Raw genomic sequence first — 22621 nt, 5'->3', positions numbered from 1 at the left:
CCCCACAAGCGTCGCAGACACCACACTGCACAGGGTCCCAAGTGACTGGACCTATGCTGTCACCCTAAGGCAGGGGGCTTCAACCACAGCACAGCTGACATTTGGGGCTGGGGAATTCTCCGTTGTGCGAGTGGCCCACACCTGGAGGGTGTTAAGCGACATCCCTGGCCCCCAGCAGCACCTGCCCCTCAGCACGACAGCCAAAAATGTCTCCAGACACGGTCCCCTGTGGGGACAGTAAGAACCACGGTCTAACGTGCAGGTACATGGCAGTGCTTCATGGTGGTAGGTCCTACGGCACTGCCCTGAAGTCAGGAGACTCACGCTTTTACCCCAAAACGATGGGGCCCCTGCCATACCCCAAATCAGTGGGGATCCACACCGCACCCCATGGAGGATCACGTTCTACCCCGCAGAGACAGGACTCCCTGTCTCTCATCACACTGAAGGGGGGGACTTGGGTGTTACCATGGTGATGGGAATTATTCCGAGCTGATGGGCCTGTGGGAGGAGGACCCCTCCTGCCGCCCCAAGAAGAAGGGGTGCTTCCTGTTGTGTGGGTTTGACGAGCCCACATCTAGAACACAACCTCACACGGGATCGTGTGTGATGGGGGCAGCCTTTGCCTCCGTTGCCTGTAGCCCAGGTCATCGAATAGAATACACAGCCCCTGGGAGTCCTTTGGGAACCAGCCCTCCCCTGCGCCCCACCCCTGCAGGGTCTGAGGTCGGTCTAGGCTGGCACAGCCCCCTTAGGTCCAGGCAAGATCCAGGCCAGGCCGGGCACTACCTTCTATCCCCCAGGAGGGGGTCAGAAGTGGGCACACAGCCAAGTCAGTCCAGCGGGGGTTTTACTGGAACCTCCCAGAAGGAGAAGCTGTCTAAAGTGCTTGGCACATGGAAAACAAGAACCATGCGTCTTTGCTCTGATGGCGACTTTTTATTAGCAGCATCAGTGTTGCCATTGTTCTTAGTCACACGCCGGGGTACTTCATTCTTCGCAGAGACCTCTCTGATGATACTGCCACAAAGAACACACCTGGTCCGGGCCCAGTCCTGGCTTCAGGCGCCCTTGGAATGTCCTGAGAGGTGGGGGCATCTTTGTTATGCTAATGAGGTGGTCCCAAGGTGGCTTTAGGAAGGGGGCTGGGGTTAGATGTGTGGGTCGTTCAGCCACTGAAGATGGGAGTTCAATCACATGGACGGACGGACGAGGATTCAACTGATCACAGCTGTATGATGAGACCCACACCCCCCCCCCCCAGGAAAAATTCTGGACAGCAGCTCAGTGACGTTTCCTGGACAGCGAATGCTGGGAGGGCCGCGTCCCCGATTCCACAGGGCAGAGCTGGGACCGTCCTTGACAACGTGTGCATCTTTAGTAATAACGCTGTCCTTGTAAGTGTGAGTAGCGTAAGTGCCTGACGGTAAGCTTTGACCGTCAAGGCATCCATTTCAAAAGTCATCCCTCTGCCCACGTTCCAAACAACACAGCCAGATAAGGAACTCGCATGCCCCCACTCATGAAGCTCCCTCTGTCAGAAAGCCCTGGGCGACCTAGATAACTGACCTCTCGAGTGACCCCACTTCTCCCTTCCTGCCCTAATTCCTCTTCGTAAGCTTTAAATATACCAACGAGTGAACCCGCAAACCCCCTGGCCGGGACCCCAGTAACGGCGGAGCCCCAGTCCACACTCTGTATCCGTGATCTCACTGTGTGGCCCGCAAGGGTGCCATGTAACCTCCAGGACTTGTGAGTCATCACCCTTGTTCCTCAAAGTTCTCAGATAGTCCTGGGGTGCCTGAGGAGCTCAGTGGGTTGAGCGTCCGACTTCGGCTCAGGTCGTGATCTCGCAGTTCGTGGGTTGGAGCCCGGCGCTGGGCTCTGTGCTGATGGCTCAGAGCCTGGAGCCTGCTTCGGATTCTGTGTCTCCTTCTCTCTCTCTCTCCTCTGCTTACACACTCTCTCTTTCTCTCTCTCTCAAAAATAAATAAACATTAAAAAAAAAAAAAAGTTCTCAGAGAGTCTTTGCTGAAGTGTGTCCTGTGATCGTAATAAGAACCACAAGGGCCGGCCCAGCCCTGGTGGGGACGCGTCTGGAGCTCACCACAGCCTGGGTGAGCCCTGCAGGCATTCCTAACCAAGAGCACTACCCTCCACAGGCTCAGGACTGACAGAACAGTATGGCTTTTTTTTTTTTTTTTTTTTAATACTGTGACTTGTTGCAGCAGATTATTGAACCTGAATTAGGCTACGTGAGAACCCCCAAGTTCATAGCCAGCCGATCAGAACTATGGGTGGCCTGGGTACCCCAAAAGTGTGGCTGATATCTGGAGCGACGGCAGTCTCGTGGAGGATGGGGCCCGATGTTTACGCCAGGTGCTCAGTGTCAGAATTGTATCACAGACTCCCAGGTGATACCAGAACAGCTGGGGCAGAAATGGAATAGTGACCAAATGTTTGGGCTCTTTTGTTGATTCTGCAAATATTCACAGAGCACCTATTATGTGACAGGTGATACTCTAAGCCAGAGGGCGGCAAACTGCGGCCCGCGGGCCAAATCCAGCAGGCCACCTGTCATGGTAAATAGCATTATGTTGGAGCACAGCCTCACCCACAGGTCTGTGTATCATCTAAGGCTGTTCTCACGCTATAGGGGCTGAGTTGTGTAGCTGCAAAGAGACCATATGGCCCTCAGAACTGAAAATATTTACTATCTGGCCCCTTGCCAATGCCTATTCTAAGCTGCAGGCACACAGGAGTGAACAAAACAGATGATCTACTTTGCCTGTGGGAGATTACAAGTGGCCACAGGTTGTTTGCCCGTCCCACCAAGAAACGGTGTCGATTTCCCCATTCACTGAATCTGGGCTTGGCCCTGTGACCTGCTTTGGCCAATGGGACAGTAACAGATGTAATGCAAGCAGAGGCTTGAAAAGTACTTGTACATTGGGGCCAGGCCCTTCTTGGCTACTTGGCTGAGAAACCACGTGGAGAGAGAGGCCCTGACTGCCCATCTAAGATATGAGAGGCTATCGGATACCATCCGTCATGGCTGGCTCAGCCCAGGCCAGACAAACCACCAGTCAACCCACAAAAATCATTAAAAATCAGAAATGAGTGCTGTTTTACATCACTAAGAGCTGGCCGGTTTGTTACACGGCAGGAGCCAACCGATACACTTGTGAAACATTATAGTCAGGTGGGGTAAAATGAACATATTGGCAGTTAAAACATCAATTAGTGGTAAATGCCGTGAAAAGAGTGACAGTTGTGTGATGTGCCCAGGAGTAGTCAGATGCTAATTCAGACAGGGCCGTCAAATAGGGGAGGGTTCTCAAAGGAAGTGACTTTGAAGGACGAGGAGAAGTGAGCCATGCAAAGATCAAGGGGCAGAGTATTCTAGGGGGAGGGAACAGGGATGCCCCACACCCACTGCACTCTTAATATTCATCCCAAATATTCACTCTCCTCATCCCAGGAAAGAGCACCCAGGTGCTCGCACCATGGACTTCAAAGTGACCGTAGACAGTGATCTAAAGCTTTTTAAGGAATCATGTAGGTTCCCAGACCTCAGTTCTGAAAATACCAAAAACCATCTCACAGATAAACCACAAGAATGGAAGAATCTATATCTGGCCTTATTTGATATCAAACCACATTAGAAATAAAAGCACTAGGGGCACCTGGGTGGCTCAGTCAGCTGAGCATCCGACTTCGGCTCAGGCAGTGATCTCGCGGTTCGTGAGTTTGAGCCCCGCGTCGGGCTCTGTGCTGACAGTTCAGAGCCTGGAGCCTGTTTGGATTCTGTGTCTCCCTCTCTCTCTGCCCCTCCTCTGCTCACACTCTGTCTCTCTCTCAAAAAATAAAGATGAAAGAAAGAAAGAAAGAAAGAAAGGAAGGAAGGAAGGAAGGAAGGAAGGAAGGAAGGGAGGAAGGAAGGAAGGAAGCGCTAAAGTCTTTCATAAAATAAAAACTTCAGGGGCGCCTGGGTGGCTCAGTCAGCTGAGCGGCTGACTTTGGCTCAGGTCATGATCTCGCAGTCTGTGAGTTCGAGCCCCGCATTGGGCTCTGTGCTGACAGCTCAGGGCCTGGGACCTGCTTCAGATTCTGTGTCTCCCCCTCTCTCTGCCCCTCCCATGCTCATGCACTGTCTCTCTGTCTCTCAATAATAAATAAACGTTAAAAATAATAATAATAAAAACTTCAGACGGAAAGCTATTGATTTTTTTTTTTGAAGCCAACGAAGTAAAATATTGCTATGACAAGTCACAATTGGCATTGTCCCCTCTGCCCTCTTCCCCTTGGTAAAGGACCCAGACATCACAGGGCAGGCTGCCGGTTCCTTGGGGCTTTGGTTCTAGGGGGGGGCCACTGGGCCATCAGCAAGCAGAACAAAGAAGTCTCGTCTATGTCTCAGGTCTCAGTTACGGTCAGGGAAAAAAAAACAAAAGACCTTTTATTTAAAGCCAATGTCTCTGAAACAAACATCTCACCGGAAGATGTTAATATCCATGCTGTATTTCAAACATGGGAAAAACACAAAAAACAGAAATGAATCAAAAGGACTATGGTCATTTTCCCAACCTGACTGATAAACTGGCCAGGAAAAAAAAAAAAAAAAAAAAAACCCTGTCTGGCATGCAAAGTTGATTTATAGAAGCCTATTTTTGGTCAACAAAGCCACTTGATAGGTTCTATCAAAAACAAGTAAAACAAAACATTTTGTACTTGCAGGTTTCACAAACACTCAAAGAGAGGCTCATAAGAACTGAAATAAAGAGTGTTTTCCTTCCCACCCACTCCACCCGGGGAAATAAAATTTCCCACCAGAACACGCTTGCTTGGCTAATTCTCAAGCCTGAAGAGGAAGATTTTTTACGTCAGCAGATCAGCTCAAGGTCCCTGGACGTGCGTCTGTTTCTGATTTGTTTTTTTGTTGTTTTGCGGGGGGCGGGGGGGGGGGGGGTTCCCAACCTCAACACAAAAACCAGGAAACAGATTTTTTAAACTTGGTTATGGCCCTGAGACACTGAAATAGCTCATCTAAAAATCTAACATCACGAACAAAAAGTCTGCACTGTGTATAGGAAACCTGACTCACCTCCGAAAAGAGAAAACCCTATTTCTCACCCAAACAGCAGGAAATGGTTTCATGGCACTGTCCTTCAAAACGTAACAAAGCCCTGGGAACAGTCTAGAACAGAGTCTCTCTCCTCCTGGTGCTCCAGGCTAATCTCAGCATGCCGTCTGGCTCCAGTTGGGGAAAACATAAAAACCTCAGCTCTGTTCTTGGTTGTAACATCTGGGCAGCTACATCATTTGGGACAGTCCTGTCTGTGGGAAGGATTCTAGGGGAAACCAAGGACCTCTGTCTTTATGTCTTCTATTACCAAAGCTAAGCCCAGAAAACCGTTAACAGGGTGGGTAAGAGGGGGTGCCTGGGTGGCTCAGTCAGTTAAGTGTTTGACTCTTTGTTTCAGCTCAGGTCATGATCTCATGGTTCGTGAGTTCCAGTCCCACATCAGGCTCTGCACTGACAGTTCGGATCCTGCTTGGGACTCTCTCTCCCTCGCTCTCTGCCCCCGCCCCCCACTCATACTCTGTGTGTGTGTGTGTGTCTCTCTCAAAATGAATAAACTTGAAAAAAAATTTAATGTTCATTTATTTTTGAGAGAGACAGACAGAGCCTGAGCAGGGGAGGGGCAGAGAGAGAGGGAGACACAGAATCCAAAGCAGGCTCCAGGCTCTGAGCTGTCAGCACAGAGCCCGACGCGGGGCTCGAACCCACAAACCGTGAGATCATGACCCGAGCCAAAGTCGGACTCTTAACTGACTGATCCACCCAGACACCCCAACTTAAAAAAAATTTTTTTTAATTTAAAATTAAAATAAAATTAAAATTAGAAGAAAAAGTTAATGGTGGGTAAGACACTGAAAAACGTTTGCTCTCCAGTCCTTTATAGAAGGTTTGTCGATTCCTGTTCCAAAGGCCAGGACCAAACACAGGAGGCAGAACTGGCATAGATCCAAGCGTATATGTGTGTGTGTGTGTGTGTGTGTGTGTGTATGTGTGTGTGTGTGTGTGTGTGTGTGTGTGTACATATGTATCTATGTGAGCCAGTCGCCAGCCGCCCCCTCACTCATAGCCCGTGAACTCGTGTTTCTCACACAGCGCTAACCGCACGTGGCCTCCCCTCTTCGCCACCCCCTCCCCGGAACCCGCGCCCAGGACTCACTTGCTGGAATTCATCGTGTACCCCGAGGGGCACTCAGGGATGCACCTGTTGTTGTGAATGACATACTGGTGGCAACCCTGTCTCCGGGAGTTCTTGCATTTATTGTGCAGGTCCCGGCAGAAGCTGAAGTTCACGCAGCGCCAGTCTTGGAAGTGGTAGTAGGGGGGCGGGCAGGTCTCCACGCACCTGCCGTCCAGGTAGAAGTTGCGACAGGCCACGCACTTGGTGGGGTCGTCGGGCTCGGAGCAGTTGCCCAAACACTCGCTGTGGCAGCAGAGGCCGTCGGCCGTGCAGCCGTGCGACTTGCAGACGGTCGGACAAACTGGAGGGAGAGGAAAAACAGCTGGTCAACAGCTTCGCCCGGGTGCCGTGTGCACAGACAGAGAGTCTGGAGGAGGGAGGGGGAAGCCAAACAAAATAATAACAGCGAGAGTCTCAGGTCTACCATGCTTGCTCGACAGCAGTCCCCCAAACCTGCGGCGTGCTCGTAAACATTTAAGACCGCTCCGGAGAGGAAGGCAGAGAGGTTCCCACCTGCAGCCTCTGCAAATTTCCACGGTGTAAACACCCCCGCCTTGCTCCATTTTAAGGTACCAGAGATACTGTTGCACATGGAACCAGTAAGAGACAGTACTAACTATCAGGGTGCCTGGGTGGCTCAGTCGGTTAAGCATCCGACTCGTGATCTCAGCTCGGGTTACGATCTCACGGGTTTGTGAGTTCCAGCCCCGCGTCGGGCTCCGCACCGTCAGTGCCGAGCCTGCTTGGGATTCTCTCTCTCTGTCCCCTCCCCCTTTGCAGGCGCTCTCTCTCGGGATAAAGAAACTTAAAAAACAAAGAGATACACACTGTAGCAGAGCATTAAACAGCGTATCCACCATAGAGCGGTAACAGTAGCAAATAACCTCAAGGGCACAAGGAACAGAAAAATGTAGTGAGATCATAGGAAGTGGTGAGGATCCATTACCTTTGTTTTTAACGTAATTTGTTAAGTCTGCATCATGCACGTTTTGATCACCGCTTCCTCAATAACCAGGGCACACATCTCCTGAAAACGTGATCATCGGGTTCTGGCCAGCCGGCTCCGGCATGCGGCTTTAATACCGCCATATAACCAGATATATCGTTGTGTCCATTTTCTCCATGTTACAAACGGGGAAACCAAGGTACGAGAAGGTGAAGCTAACGGGCCAGCGGTCATTTATCGCTTCAACGGCCATCTGACCGCCCCGATCTAGATACCGCAGCCAAGGGACAAGGTGGCCGCAGACCCACCTGCCGGAGCGCGAGGTCTAACGGCGGAGGCAGATTAGTTACCCAAACACACAAATGGGTACCTGCTAAGGTAGAAGGTACTGAGCTCCTGGCTGGAGGTAAGGGGAGGGGGACGTTTCGGTTGCAAATGAAGGAGATAATGAACAGGAAGAAAGGGGAAGGCCCTGCAGATGCAGAGCTCAGAGGCTTGCATAGATTTTGTGGCTGGGGCAGTTTCTTGTCCCACGCAAGTGAGCTTGTCCACCAAAGGCTGGACTCTGCCCTGGCTTCCCACAGTGGCTCATCACCTATCCCTTCTCTCCCCACGTCTCGCCACACGTCGCTTCCTAATTACCCCTTGATTTCAGTCCCTCCTTTCCCAGGCTGTCGGCAGATCTGTCCGCACACAGGCGGGTTCCCTGAGGCTGGACAGACCCCCCCCCCGGCACAGCCTGTTCGGCTCACACACTCCGCGTGGCCTGAGACAAGGTTTGGACGCTGGGGAGTGTTCCTGACCCCCACTCCCCCCAGCCCTCAGACTTGCTGTTGCAGCCACTTCACGGCCCCGCGGGACCCCAACGACTCGCCCTGGGAAACAGAAGTGGCCCCGGAAGCCGCGTTCACACAGGGGCAGCACCGTCGGCTGGAACTTCCTACGAGGACAGTAATGTTCTCAGGCTGCACTGCCCAACACAGTAGCTACCTCTTCCCTGTGGCTGTCGTGTGCGGTTAGTGCAATGAGGAACCGATTTTTTTTTAATCGTAGCAAAGTACACATAGCATAAAACTGACCATCTTAACCATTTTTGTCACGTTTGCTTATTTTTGAGAGAGAGAGAGAGAGAGAGAGAGAGCGAGCACGCAAGCTGGGGAGAGGCAGAGAGGGAGACGCGGAATCCGAAGCAGGCTCCAGGCTCTGGGCTGTCAGCACAGAGCCCGATGCGGGGCTCGAACTCACGAACCGCGAGATCATGACCTGAGCCGAAGTCAGATGCTTAACGGACTGAGCCACCCAGGCGCCCTGACCACCTTAAAACCATTTTTAAGGGCACGGCTCAGAGGCACCAGGTATATTCACACTGTCATGCAACCACTCCTACCACCTGTCTCCAGAACTTTCTCACCTTCCCCAAACTGAGACTCTGTCCCCATGAAACACTGCCTCCCCACCTCCTTCCCCACCCCCAGCTCCCACCATCTACTCTCGATCTCTGTGGACAGGAATCCTGCAAGTGGAATCATAGGACTGGCTTTTTTGTGACTGGCTTCTTCCACTGCGCGTACTGTCTTCAAGACTCATCCACGTTGTAGCAACTGTCAGAATTTCCTTCCTTCTTAAGGGTGAAAAGCATTCTGTTGTGTGTATATACCATTTTCTTGATTCCCTCATCCATCAGTCGGCACTGACTGGGGATGTTTCCACCTGCTGTTAAGATCACAGCTACCCAAACGTCTCTTCAAGACTCAGCCTTCAATTCTCTTATGTATATACCCAGAAGCAGAGTCGTTGAATCACACGGTAATTCTGTCTGTAATTTCTTGAGGAATCGCCACACTGGTTTCCACAGCAGCCGCACCATTTTACTGTCCCACCAAGAAGGCACAGGGGTTCCAAGTGCCACTGGGGGACTAAACTTTTCATTGTTCATTCTTGCTCTTAATTTTACCAGCCACAGTAGCCACTGGGTCGTGCACCGGACAGCACAGGCTTCGAGAAGGAAAGTGAACTCCTCACCAAGGCTGAGAGGTCTAGCCTGCACTGGCCTCTCAGAGTCCGTCCCCCGGGGCCCAGACAGCAGCCACTTGAATCTCCTCTCTTCCCCCACCCAACGCCCCCACCCCCTGCTTCATCCACCCCGCGACCCCTGCTCGGTCCTGCCCGAGGACCTTTGCATCTGCTGTCACGACTGGCTGAAGCACCCTGGCTGTGATCCTCCCGTGACTGACTCCTTCCCGTCCTCCCCGCCCCAGGACTCTTGAAAGACCTTCTCCGACCTTCCCGCTGGAAGTCACTCGCTCCTGCCCAACCGTGTGCCAGCACCTTATGTGATGACATTTTTCTTGTAGTATTTCTCGCTCTCAGAAACGATCCTGGCCGCTTGCTGACTGTGAGTCTAGAGGGAAGGCTAGAGACAGGCCACGTCTCCACCCGCTACACCGACTGCCACGACACTCACTCCGAACGAGGCTTGCACCTGCAGTTCAGCAGACACATCTCCGACAAGCCAGAGAGGAGGCAAAAGCGACAGCTTTGGAGCAGTTCCAAGCACCCAACTTTTAGCCGCTGGCTCAAGAGGGCATCTAAGACCCATCCCCTCCCGCAGGTGCCCCACAAATGGTGAAAATATACACGCAAAAATCGGAGCATCGGGGGCGCCTGGGTGGCGCAGTCGGTTAAGCATCCAACTTCAACCAGGTCACGATCTCGCGGTCCATGAGTTCGAGCCCCGCGTCAGGCTCTGGGCTGATGGCTCGGAGCCTGGAGCCTGTTTCCGATTCTGTGTCTCCCTCTCTCTCTGCCCCTCCCCCGTTCATGCTCTGTCTCTCTCTGTCCCAAAAATAAATAAACGTTGAAAAAAAATTTTTTTAATGAATACATAAATAAACATATAGAAAAGAAAACGTAGGGGGCGCCTGGGTGGCACAGTCGGTTAAGCGTCCGACTTCAGCCAGGTCACGATCTCGTGGTCTGTGAGTTCGAGCCCCGCGTCAGGCTCTGGGCTGATGGCTCGGAGCCTGGAGCCTGTTTCCAATTCTGTGTCTCCCTCTCTCTCTGCCCCTCCCCCGTTCATGCTCTGTCTCTCTCTGTCCCAAAAATAAATAAACGTTGAAAAAAAATTTTTTTAATGAATACATAAATAAACATATAGAAAAGAAAACGTAGGGGGCGCCTGGGTGGCGCAGTCGGTTAAGCATCCGACTTCAACCAGGTCACGATCTCGCGGTCCATGAGTTCGAGCCCCGCGTCAGGCTCTGGGCTGATGGCTCAGAGCCTGGAGCCTGTTTCCAATTCTGTGTCTCCCTCTCTCTCTGCCCCTCCCCCGTTCATGCTCTGTCTCTCTCTGTCCCAAAAATAAATAAACGTTGAAAAAAAAAATTTTTAATGAATACATAAATAAACATATAGAAAAGAAAACGTAGGGGGCGCCTGGGTGGCACAGTCGGTTAAGCGTCCGACTTCAGCCAGGTCACGATCTCGCGGTCCGTGAGTTCGAGCCCCGCGTCAGGCTCTGGGCCGATGGCTCGGAGCCTGGAGCCTGTTTCCGATTCTGTGTCTCCCTCTCTCTCTGCCCCTCCCCCGTTCATGCTCTGTCTCTCTCTGTCCCAAAAATAAATAAACGTTAAAAAAAAAATTAAAAAAAAAAAATCAGAGCATCGATACATGGGTGCATATTCGGATTTTTTGTGTCACGGACCCAAAAAGAACTAAGAAGCTCTAATAGGAGCAAAGTGGGGCGATGGGGGAATGTCTGTGTAGGTTTTTTTTAGGGATTACATATCACCCATTAGAATCTCACTTAATTCTTTTTTTTTTTTTAATTTATTTTTGAGACAGAGCATGAACGGGGGAGGGGCAGAGAGACAGGGAGACACAGAATTGGAAACAGGCTCCAGGCTCTGAGCCATCGGCCCAGAGCCTGACACAGGGCTTGAACTCACGGAGTGCGAGATCGTGACCTGAGCTGAAGTCGGACGCTCAACCGACTGAGCCACCCAGGCGCCCCTCACTTAATTCTAATAAAGCAGGGACACAGGGTAAGTGCTATTATCTCCATTTCTTTTTTTTTTTTTATTGTTTTTTTGTTTATTTTGAAAGTGAGAGAGAGAGCAAGCAGGGGAGGGGCAGAGAGAGGGAGAGAGAGAATCCCAGGCAGGCTCCGTGCTATTGGCACAGAGCCCGATGCGGGACTCGAACTCACAAACTGTGAGATCATGCCCTGAGCTGAAACCAAGAGTCAGACACTTAACTGACTGAGCCACCCAGGTCCCCCTCTCATTATCTCCATTTCACAGAGGCAAGAAGACAGGCCCTTTTGAGAAGGAGCAGGGCCAAAGCTAAACCTTGATCTTTAGGCTCTGAATCTGATACTCCTGGGTCTAAAGAATCACCATGTGGGAATGCAAACCGGTGCAGTCACTCTGGAAAACAATATGGAGGTTCCTCAAAAAGTTAAAAAGAGAACTACCCTACGACCCAGCAATTGCACTACTAGGCGTTTATCCAAGGGACACAGGTGTGCTGTTTTGAAGGGACACATGCACGCCACGTTTATAGCAGCACTATTGACAACAGCCAAAGTACGGAAAGAGCCCAAATGGCCATCAATGGATGAATGGATAAAGAAGATGTGGTACATATACACAATGGAGCATTACTCGGCAATCAAAAAGAACGAAATCTTGCCATTTGCAACAACGTGGATGGAACTAGAGGGTTTTGTGCTAAGCGAGATAAATCAGAGAAAGACAAACATCATTTCACTCCTATGTGGAACTTAAGAAACAAAACAGATGAGGGGCGCCTGGGTGGCTCAGTCGGTTGGGCGTCCAACTTCGGCTCAGGTCATGATCTTGCGGTCCGTGAGTTCGAGCCCCGCATCGGGCTCTGTGCTGACAGCTCAGAGCCTGGAGCCTGTTTCGGATTCTGTGTCTCCCTCTCTCTCTGCCCCTTCCCTGCTCACACTCTGTCCCTGTCTCTCTCTCAAAAATAAATAAACACTAAAAAATTTAAAAAATAAATTAAAGGGGTGCCTGGGTGGCTCAGTCGGTTAAGCGTCCGACTTCGGCTCAGGTCATGATCTCGCGGTCTGTGGGTTCGAGCCCCGCGTCGGGCTCTGTGCTGACAGCTCAGAGCCTGGAGCCTGTTTCGGATTCTGTGTCTCCCTCTCTCTCTGACCTTCCCCCATTCATGCTCTGTCTCTCTCTGTCTCAAAAATGAATAAACGTTTAAGAAAAAAAAAAAAGAAACAAAACAGACGAATGTCAGAGAAGGAAAGCAAAAATAGGATAAAAAGAGAGAGGGAGACAAACCATAAGAGATTCTTACATACAGAGAACAAACTGCGGGTTGCTGGAGGGGGTGTTGGGTGGGGGGGATGAGCTAACTGGGGGATGGGCATTAAGGAGGGCGTTTGTTCGGATGAGCACTGGGTGTTATATGTAAGTGATGAATCACGAGGTTCTATTCCTGAAATCATTATTACACTATATGTTAACTAACGTGGATTTAAATTAAAAAATAGAAATAAAGAATCACCACGGCCACCCACAGGGTCCATGCGGCCCAGGGAAGAAGTGACCTACACTCAACTTTGGCAACACAGCACCCACCACCCCACAGGCACACCACAAAGATGTCTTTAAAGCAACAGCCTCAGTTTTCTTGTCTGTAAAACGGGGAGAACAATCCCTTAATTTCTCACAACTAAACAAGATGATGTGGAAAAGGCACAGAATCCTTCGATCCACACATCGGTCTGATACCAATTAGCTACTACGGGTGCTATTATTATGATCGCTATCATCACTCACGACCTGTTTGTAGGAACCCAAGAGCCGAAACTCAAGGGCAGGAAGCAATATAGAAGGCAGACAATAATTATCTCAGACCCACAAAGACCCCACCCTCCGGGAAGGCATATGTGAGAACAGGCAGGAAAGGCTCTATTTCCTGGGCTGGGGCTGTGTCTAAGGGTCAGCCCTTGAGTTCAAAAGAAGCATTAGCAAAGGCCCAACAAAAACTTCCCAAACACATAAGCCTTCCGGCCTAGACAATGCCAAGAAAAAATACTCAACACTTGCGCACAAGGCCGGAGGCGGACGGCTGGGGTTTTCTTTTTTTTTTTTTTTTTTTTTAATTTTTTTTTTCAACGTTTATTTATTTTTGGGACAGAGAGAGACAGAGCATGAACGGGGGAGGGGCAGAGAGAGAGGGAGACACAGAATCGGAAACAGGCTCCAGGCTCCGAGCCATCAGCCCAGAGCCTGACGCGGGGCTCGGGGCTCGAACTCACGGACTGCGAGATCGTGACCTGGCTGAAGTCGGACGCTTAACCGACTGCGCCACCCAGGCGCCCCCGGCTGGGGTTTTCAACTTCACCCTGGAGCCCACCTGAGAAGCAGCTCACTCTCCGGCACAGCTGGCCAGCTTTTTCTGCAAAGCGGCCCCAGAGAAGTCACGCAAGCACGGGCCGGGCTATGCCCAATAAAACTTTATTTACAGAAGCAGGCAAGGGGCTGGATGGCTTACTGGCCTCTGCTCAGGGACACAGACCTGTGACTGCGTCACTATTTCTGTCAGGGCCTAGGCTCCGGGGAGTCAGACGTCATCTCATAGATGGATACCCAGCAGGGGCGCCTGGGGGGCTCAGTCGGTTGAGCATCCGACTTCGGCTCAGGTCATGATCTCACGGTTCGTGCGTTCGAGCCCTGCGTCGGGCTCTGTGCTGATGGCTCAGAGCCCGGAGCCTGCTTCAGATTCTGTGTCTCCCTCTCTCTCTGACCCTCCCCCACCCCACCCCCGCTCACGCTCTGTCTCTCTCTTTCTCTCAAAAATAAAAAAATTTAAAAATTGTAAAAATAAAAAAAACTTTAAAATTGTAAAAGGTAAATAAATAAAACATCATAGATGGATACGCTGTAAATGACGTTTATCCAACAGAAGACATGACCTCTCACAGATGACAATGGTGTGGCCCCAGGGGACCTTAAGTGGCCCCGAACCTAAGCGGGCAATCCTATTTCAGTGACCACAAATGCTTTGGCATTGACATCCTGTGGGCCCCCCTCACTAAAGGGTTACAAGAAATGTGTTTCTGGGTGTTCTTTCCCTTTTTTTTTTTTTTTTTTTCCTTTTTACATAAAAGTTGTGTTGTCAAACTTTTGAAGGCTGTGCTTTGATAGTGATAAGCCGCCTCTGGGTGTCTCCCATTCTGTTTCCGAGTACTTTCATCTTATTTAATAGAAATGCCGCTGGGCTGGCCCCTGCCCCCCTCCCCAGGCTGAGTTATGAAAACCACAGGTTGGGCAAGATGGAAAACAACCAGATGGAGGAGGGGGCTGACTTTCTCTCCGCAGGCACTTCGACCTGCTCCCTCTCGTAGACACCAGCCGAGCCCCAGCCGTCCCAGCTGCCCAGGCTCAGAGGGCCACCACCCTGGGCTCTTTCTGCCAAAGACAGCCAAAGATAATGGCAGCCTCTTCGAGAAACCGCCAAGCGGTCTGGGGTCTGCCCACTTTCCCAGGACAGGTGCATGCTGTGTAGGGAACATCCACCCAGACCTCCTAGAGACCAGCACCAGTCAGTCCCGTCTTGCAAACACACAAGTTCCTTGTCCAACCATCTCCCTTTCGCCCCACAAGGTGCCTTGGGCTGTTGGCCCTGTGCCCTCCCACTTCTCCCTAAAGGTTCCCCAAACCCCTGGCCTCCAGTTACCCTAGCAAAAGCAGCCACAACCTTCCTGAAACTTTATCTCAGGTGGTCTTTCCACTATACCCTGTCAGGAAGATTGATGATGGACCCCAAAACAAATCCACAGAGTGAGAAGCCAGCCGTGTCGGAACCCTCTGGCCGGACCCTCTCAAGCGTGCAATGCTCCCCACCAAATGATGCCTCCCGTAGAGAGAGACAACAACCAGAATGTCAACTTACTTAAGAAGAGGTGATTCAAGGGCACCTGGGGGGCTTAGTCAGGTTGCGCGTCCGACTTTGGCTCAGGTCATCGTCTTATGGTTCGTGAGTTCAAGCCCTGCACTGGGCTCTGTGCTGACAGCTCAGAGCTTGGAGCCTTCTTCGGATTCTGGGTCTCCCTCTCTCTCTGCCCCTCCCCTGTTCATGCTTACTCGCTCTCTCTCTCTCAAAGAATAAATAAATAAGTAAATGAATGAATAAATAAACGTTTAAAAAAATTAAATAGAAGAAGAAGAGGAGGAGGAGGAGGAGGAGGAGGAGGAGATCCAAAGCAAAGGAGGCAAGTGCAATTTGACCCAGTATTTCCTCTCCTAGGAATCACCCCACAGACCAGAGCGAACGTGTGCACACAGACACCTGGACAAGAAGTCTACACCCTACAGGACATTACCAGTTGGGTTTATAACAGTAAAGGACTGGAAACAACCTGAAGGTCCATAGCAAGAGCCCACGTGAATACACGTCTGTGGACTGAGGAGTGGAATAGTACGCAGCCATAAAAAGCGAAGGCAGCTCGATGCATTCCGAGGTTGAAGTCACTTCCAGGATGGCAATAAGCAACATAAGCAAGGTGCAGAGCAGTGTCTGAAGAACGTAACACATTTGTGGAGAAAGGAAAGGCACAAACACAGCGGGGACGCAAAACAGGACAGCTAGTTTATTAAACCGTCTAGAAGTTTCTCCTCTTCTTTCCTTTTTTAAAGAATTTTAAGGTTTTAGATTAAAGGGTGATGTATTTAAAGTTTACTTATTTTGAGAAAGAGAGAAAGAGAGAGAACCAGCAGGGGAGGGTAAGAGAGAGGGTGGGGCAGAGGCCCGGAAGCAGGCTCTGTACTGACAGCAGAGAGCCCAATGCAGGGCTCGAACTCACAAACCACGAGATCACGACCTGAGCCAAATGTGGACGCGTAACCCACTGAGCCACCCAGGTGCCCCAGTCTGGTAGTTTCTTATAAATACATACTCTTATCCTTACCACACAACCTAGGGGTTTACCCAAGTGAAATAGAAACAAACAAACAACCCATGTTCACACAAAGACCTGTATTCAGGTGTTTATAGTGGCTGCGTTGGTAATCACCCAAAACTGGAAACAACCCAAATATCCCTTGACTGGGGAACGGATAAACATTATACCTCCGCACAATGAACACTACTGAGCAATCAACAAAGAATGAAGTGTTGATGTCTACACCGTGGAGGGATTCCAAATGCACTGTATTGAGGGTAAGAAGCCAGTCTCAGGTGCTATACACGAATGGATTCCTTTCACAGGATATCCAGGGACTGTGGACACATCAGTGGTCACCAGGGGCTGAAACCGAGGAAGCAATGAAAAGGGGCCCAGGGGAATTTGGGGGGATGAGGAACCATTCCGTATCTTGACTGTGATGGTCGTCAGAATCCGCACAACTTTATACCAAAAAAGAGTGGATTCTGCTGTATATAAATTATAACTTTAAATGGGGGGTGGGAAGGAATGGGGCGCCTGGGTGGCTCAGTTGGTTGAGCATCTGACTCTTGATTTCGGCTCAGGTCATGATCCCAGGGTCACGGGATCAAGCCCTGTGTCAGGCTGTGTGCTGAGCGTGGAACCTGCTTAAGATTCTCTCTCTCTCCCTCTGCCCCTCTCCCACTCTCTCTCTCTGTAATAAAAAATTAAATTAAATTAAAAATAAACAGGGAGGGGGAGAGAAAAGGACAAATGCAACATATGTCCCTCTGGGAGGGAGGGAAATGAGTTTGGAGGGTAGATAGTAACATCCTTACCTACCAGCAAATTTGATTTTTTTTTTCACTGTATGTATGTGTACTACCCTGACATCTATTTGAACACACAGTTTTAAAAAGCCTCTGGTAGACAATTAATAAGTGTTATTGATCAATTATATAATTCTATCCTCAATAGTTCCAGCAGAAGTATGTAGAGCTGCAGGTATCGCTGAGAGCTTTTAAGAAGGTTAAGATCGTTTTTGTGTTATTACAAAATCAACAGGCAAAGCGACTAAATAAGAAGTGTGGTCATAGATCTGAAACCCGGCCAGGAAAAAAATAGTATTGATGAGGAGGACAACGCTGGCACAAGAGACGAGGTTTATACACGAGGCTGTGGATTAAAATACTGCCTCAGTGTTGATTTTCTGATTCTTATCATTGTACTGCTGCTGTGTAGGTTTAAGAATTAAGGGTAAAGGGGCAGTATGCCTACAATCGTCCCAAATGGTTTAGGAAAAAGAAAAAAATGTGCATAAGGTTTGTACATAAATACTTTAGAGATAAAATACGGTGAGAACATAACAACTAATGAATCTGAATACAATCCTTGCAACCCATCTGTAAACTTAAAAGCTACATCAAAACAAAAAGGTTAAAAAAAAAAAAAAAGCCAAAGTGACATTTAAACCCTGGAAGAGTGAGAAAGACTAGCGCAGCGACAGGCTTAGAAAAATACAGCCACCTTCTTTTTCTCTTTGCCTTTTAAAGTTCAAATCGGTTTGGGTTTTCTTCATTAAGAAGCTATATGGTAAAAAGCAAAAGAAAGCCAAAGGTATGTTTCCATAGCACGACATATGTTAATAACATTTTGTTACATTTCTTTCCAAAGCCTGTAGTTTAAAAAAAAAAAAAAAACTTCAAGATTTATTATCCCCGAAATTGCTGCTTTCCAGAAATTTCCAAACGGAACAGTTGCGTCATGGGCCTGCAGACACATTCCCCGCAGGGCCCCGCGGCTCTTTGCAAGTGTGAATTTTATAAACTCTGCAGAGTCATTTACTCGGTGTCGCAGCCCTTCTCCCCCACACCCGGCCCGGATCCCCGAGCCCCCCGGGCGCGGGCACACCCCCACCCCGGGAAATCTCTCCCGCCGAAATCCAGAGGATGATCTAACGGTGGGGTGAGAGCCTGGGGCGACCTTCTGACAGCTGGCGGCGGGGGTGGGGGGTGGAGGGTGGGGCCGGGGAGGGTCAGCAGACACCCTTTCGCGTCCGCGACCCACGAGACGCGACGCCGCAAGGACGCGTGTCCTTGAACCAGGGACGCTCCCTTTTCTTTCCCTAACAATGCCGCCCCCACGCGCGCGCGAACCGATTCGCTTTCCAGACGCGTGTGTTATTGACTGGCGAGGCTCTTCGGAGACATACGGCGTCGCGCGCAGGCCAGGAAGGGGGTGGGCCTGGGGAAGGGGGGACGGTGGCTCCCCGTGAAGGCAGCCTCAGGATTGGTCGGTTGCAGGTATCTGCGTGTGTGTAGTTCCTAATGGACAGGCGGTCCAAGGGCGGGCCCCGCCCCCTCGAGCCAGCGGCAGCCGCGCAGTACAAAGCCCGAGGCGCGTTCCGTTCCGTGGAATCCGGGCCGGGCAGTGGCGGCGGCCGCAGCGCCGCCCTCGCGCTCAGCCAATAAACGGGCGTGCTGCCGGAGTTCTGGCCCCGCCCCCGGGCGCGCGGGGCTCGGTCTGCGGACTGGTGCTCGCGGCTGTGACCGCCGCTAGGCGGTCCGCGCCGGGGGCCCCGGGGAGGGTGTGTGTGTCTTGGGAGGCAGCGGTGGGGGGGGGGGGGGGGCGGTGTCCTCTCGAGGATGCAGACCCTGCAGGGCGGGCTTGCAAAGAATGGAACTTCGGAAGAAGTTAAAGAAAGGATGAAACCGAGTGTGCGGGCGGCCCCTAGCACGACTGCGCGTCTTGGGCTGCGCGCGAGCTGGGCGTGTGCCCGGGAGGAGATCGGGTCACCGCGTGGCACCGCCTGGGATGGCCGAGGGGCGCCCTGGCCGCGGGCCTCCCTCGGGAGGGGCCCAGAGGAGGGCAGCGGTTCTCCAGGGTCACACAGCAAAATCCCCCAAGTCGGAGGCCAGGGGTAGTGGCAAGGGCAGAGCCCACACAACAGGGACTGTGCTCTCTCGGACCCTACCCCCGATATTTCCACCCACCACTCACCCAGAAGACCAAGGACCATACTCATAAGTTACACTTTTAAGAAAATCTACAGGCTATCTTGGGGGTACCCTCTAGCCAGTGTTCCCTGTAGATTTGAAGACATCAGACCGGTGTGCTCAATGTGTATTTCCAATTCTGGTAAACTGAGGCAATGAATGGGCGTTATCTCTAACCACACCGGACCAAGAATACACTTTAAAATGTGTATGTATTCCGTTTGCAGAATACAACGTTCAACCCACATCTCCTTTTGAGGCACAGAAAAGCCGCTTTGCTAATGCCAACTCAGCTAGCAGGCAGCAGGATCAAAACTCGAACCCAGGTCTCCCAAGGAGAATGGGACTGGGTGTGGCATCACGGAGTTCTACTGTGGGTTTTATTCACCTGTTCCCCACCCTGGCCCACCCAGACCTGGCCCCTACTAGGCACTGGTATGCAGAAATGAATGCAGACACGGTTTCTTCTTTCCCAACATGCACAAGAGACAGGTGAGCCCTGTGAAAGGAAGGACCTTGCCTGTCTTATTACTGCATCCCAGAGCAATGCACACAGTAGGTGCACAGTAAAGCTCACACGGGGGGAAAAAAAGATGGGAGAGCAAGTGGGATACTGGCTTTATCCCATCAGGAGAGGTACAGTATGTGCAAATGCATGAATCATCAGAGCTGCCTTTAGGGAACTATAAACAGTTCAGAGTTGATGAAGGGCAAAGTACAGGTGAAGAGGCATGGGAGGTCAGGGCAGACAGGAAGGTTAGGGAGCGGAGAGGCTTGGACTATGCACCTCAGGAGGAGCCAAAGAAGGGCTTCAACCAGAAAAGACACCATCAGATCCATGTGTGGGGCAATTTTCTAGCTCTCTGGTGGACAGCTGAGGAAGGCAAGGGCAGAGGAGACAGGAAGGAAGAGGCTGGCTTCTGAAACCACCAGGGAGGTGGAGCCTTCAGGACTTATCTCCCAGTTGGGTCCCAAGTTTTCACCTTGGGCAGCTGGACACGACTCACAAGACAAATGACAAACAAGGAAGCTGGGTGCTCGGACTTGCCTGGCCTGGGTTTGAGGTGTGGAGTCTAGAACATCAAGGTTTCTGCACTCAATTGATTGTCTTTTTGTTTGCTAAGTCCCTCCTCAGCCCACCCCAGTCTGATCCTAAAAACCACTCTTGCAAAGTGCAAGGACCCCTATTTGTTTGTTGTGGACAATTTTTAAAGTTTTCTTCATTTGTGTATGTAATACATACATGTGTTAGGCAGTTACTGTAAAAGTTAACTTTTTAAAAGTTGTTTCTACCTACTCATGTTTTCTGCTTCTTGGACCAAGGTAAACTTTACAGGCTACTTAGAAATTAACAATAGTAATGGCACAGCTTATGAGGTGCAGGCATTGCTGCTCTTGGGGCAAATTCACAGCCTTCGGTTCTTTCACAGTGTATGGATCAATCTAAATAAAATAAGCACTTAAAACACTAAGTAAAGTTATTTCAATAATATTTCCAAAAGTATTACCAGACCTAATTTTTAGTGGGTTTTAAATTAAATTTCTATTTTCATTCTTAGTTATATGTACAATATTTGCTCTTCCCCCTCCCCCAATTTTTTTCTTACATTACTTTATAAATTCTTTGGAAAGCAGCACTGTCCTATAAACTTTCTACATTGATAGAAAAGTTCTGTATCTGTGCTGTCCAAATTCACAAGCCACACGTAGCCACTGAGAGCTGGAAATCTGGCTAACGTGACTGAGAAGCAATATTCATGAGGCTAGTTGCTACCTTACTGGGCACTGCAGCTCTGAAAGACCCAGTTCTTGGGATTGTCCATTCTATTTGTTTCCTAAATCAGTTAGTCCCTGTTAATTTATTATTTCCTTCTTCCCATATAGATTTGTTCTATTATTCATTGTCTCATTTTTGTGATTTCTCTGCGTGATCACTTACAGCCCTGCACTGGTCTCTGTATCCGCTCCACTGCCTTCTATGATTTTTTAAAATGTTTATTTATCTTTGAAAGAGAGAGAGACAGAGTACAAGCAGGGGAGGGGATAGAGAGAGGGAGACACAGAATCCAAAGCAGCATCCAGGCTCCAAGCTGTCAGCACAGAGCCCGACGCAGGGCTCGAACCATGAACCGTGAGATCAGGACCTGAGCCAAAGTCGGACACTTAATCAACTGAGCCACCCAGGCGTCCCCACTCCACTGCCTTCTAAAGAGTCTATACTTATAGATTGAGATCCTCCCTCACCAAAGAGTTATGTTTTGTTTTTAATTATCACATGGTAGGCGTCTGTCTTGCATGCTTGATCAGTTAAGCTTTTAAAAATTAATTTCCACTTACATTCACTTGCAGCAAGAGATTAGGGCCAGTGCAACGTCTGCTTTTTGGACTAGATTGTGTTGGGGCTCTTTTTTTTTTTGGAGATTTAACAGATGATTAATTTTTCTAAATATTCCAAGAGCACTTTAAAATGTGTATTATTTGCAGAGTACAAAGTTCAGTCTGTATCTGTTATTACCACAATCTTATTAACCATATTATCCAAACTCCTTGTTGCCTAATCGAGGTTTATGTACATGAGCAAGACTGTATTTGAAGTTCCCCAATCGTTTCTCAATTCTTCTTGTATTTCCTACCATTTACTCTCTAAAGTTTGATACTATGCTGGTGGGCCCTCATTAAGAATTATCCCTGGGACGCCTGGGTGGCTCAGTCGGTTAAGCGGCCGACTTCGGCTCAGGTCATGATCTCGCGGTCCGTGAGTTCGAGCCCCGCGTTGGGCTCTGTGCTGACAGCTCAGAGCCTGGAGCCTGTTTCGGATTCTGTGTCTCCCTCTCTCTGACCCTCCCCCATTCATGCTCTGTCTCTCTCTGTCTCAAAAATAAATAAACGTTAAAAAAAATAAAAAAAAAAAAAGAATTATCCCTTCACACAATGTAACACATCTCCTTTACTCTCTAATAATGCCTTTGGCCTTGAGTTCTTTGCCTATTTTTCTCTGTTCATATTTACGCACATGGTCAAGTTCGGGGTGTCATATTTGGGATTAAGTATAACCATTTTCTAGTGGTGGGGAGACAGAGAAAGAAACCACAGCCTCCTAGGGAACAAGGAGGTGTAAATGGGGAATGTGGGAGTTTGAAATCTGCCGCTGCGAAGGTCTGAATTGCAAGGAGGGTTTCCCTGAGGACAATCTCCACCATAAAAAGGAATGCTTGCTCACATGACAGGTGGCTTTTCAACAACAAGTACACGGTGGTCTTGAACGTACACAGGTCAACAGAAGCTGATGTCCCAGGAGCTGCTACATCCATGAGCTAGTGGAGTTTAGACACAGTGACAGGGAGTGGAGAAAATCTCCTCAGCTTCTCCAGGACAAAAGCAAACAGTAGAATGTACTACATTTCTGCAGATACACCATGAAATAAAATACAGTTTACTTCAAGAAAAAGAAAGAAACAGAGAAAGAAAGAAAGAAAGAAAGAAAGAAAGAAAGAAAGAAAGAAAGAAAGAG

At 49.8% G+C, this 22621-nt stretch overlaps 1 protein-coding gene across 5 annotated transcripts in view; it reads right to left on the bottom strand.

The window, feature by feature from the left end:
• Positions 1 to 22621, bottom strand: part of INSR (insulin receptor) — a 143601-nt gene that overhangs the window by 48748 nt on the left and 72232 nt on the right. For 4 of the 5 annotated variants that reach the window (XM_023244792.2, XM_023244793.2, XM_023244797.2 and 1 more), the window contains exon 3: positions 6240 to 6561. In XM_023244792.2, coding sequence (XP_023100560.2) covers positions 6240 to 6561 — 322 coding nt within the window. The remainder of the gene's footprint in view (positions 1 to 6239; positions 6562 to 22621) is intronic. The other variant, XM_045053097.1, reaches the window with a different exon arrangement.

The sequence above is a fragment of the Felis catus genome, chromosome A2 (genome assembly GCF_018350175.1).
Source record: "Felis catus isolate Fca126 chromosome A2, F.catus_Fca126_mat1.0, whole genome shotgun sequence".
In the NCBI taxonomy this organism is placed as follows: Eukaryota; Metazoa; Chordata; class Mammalia; order Carnivora; family Felidae; genus Felis; species Felis catus.
The sequence above is the reverse complement of the archived record's forward strand: the minus strand, read 5'-3'. Positions and strand labels throughout refer to the sequence as shown.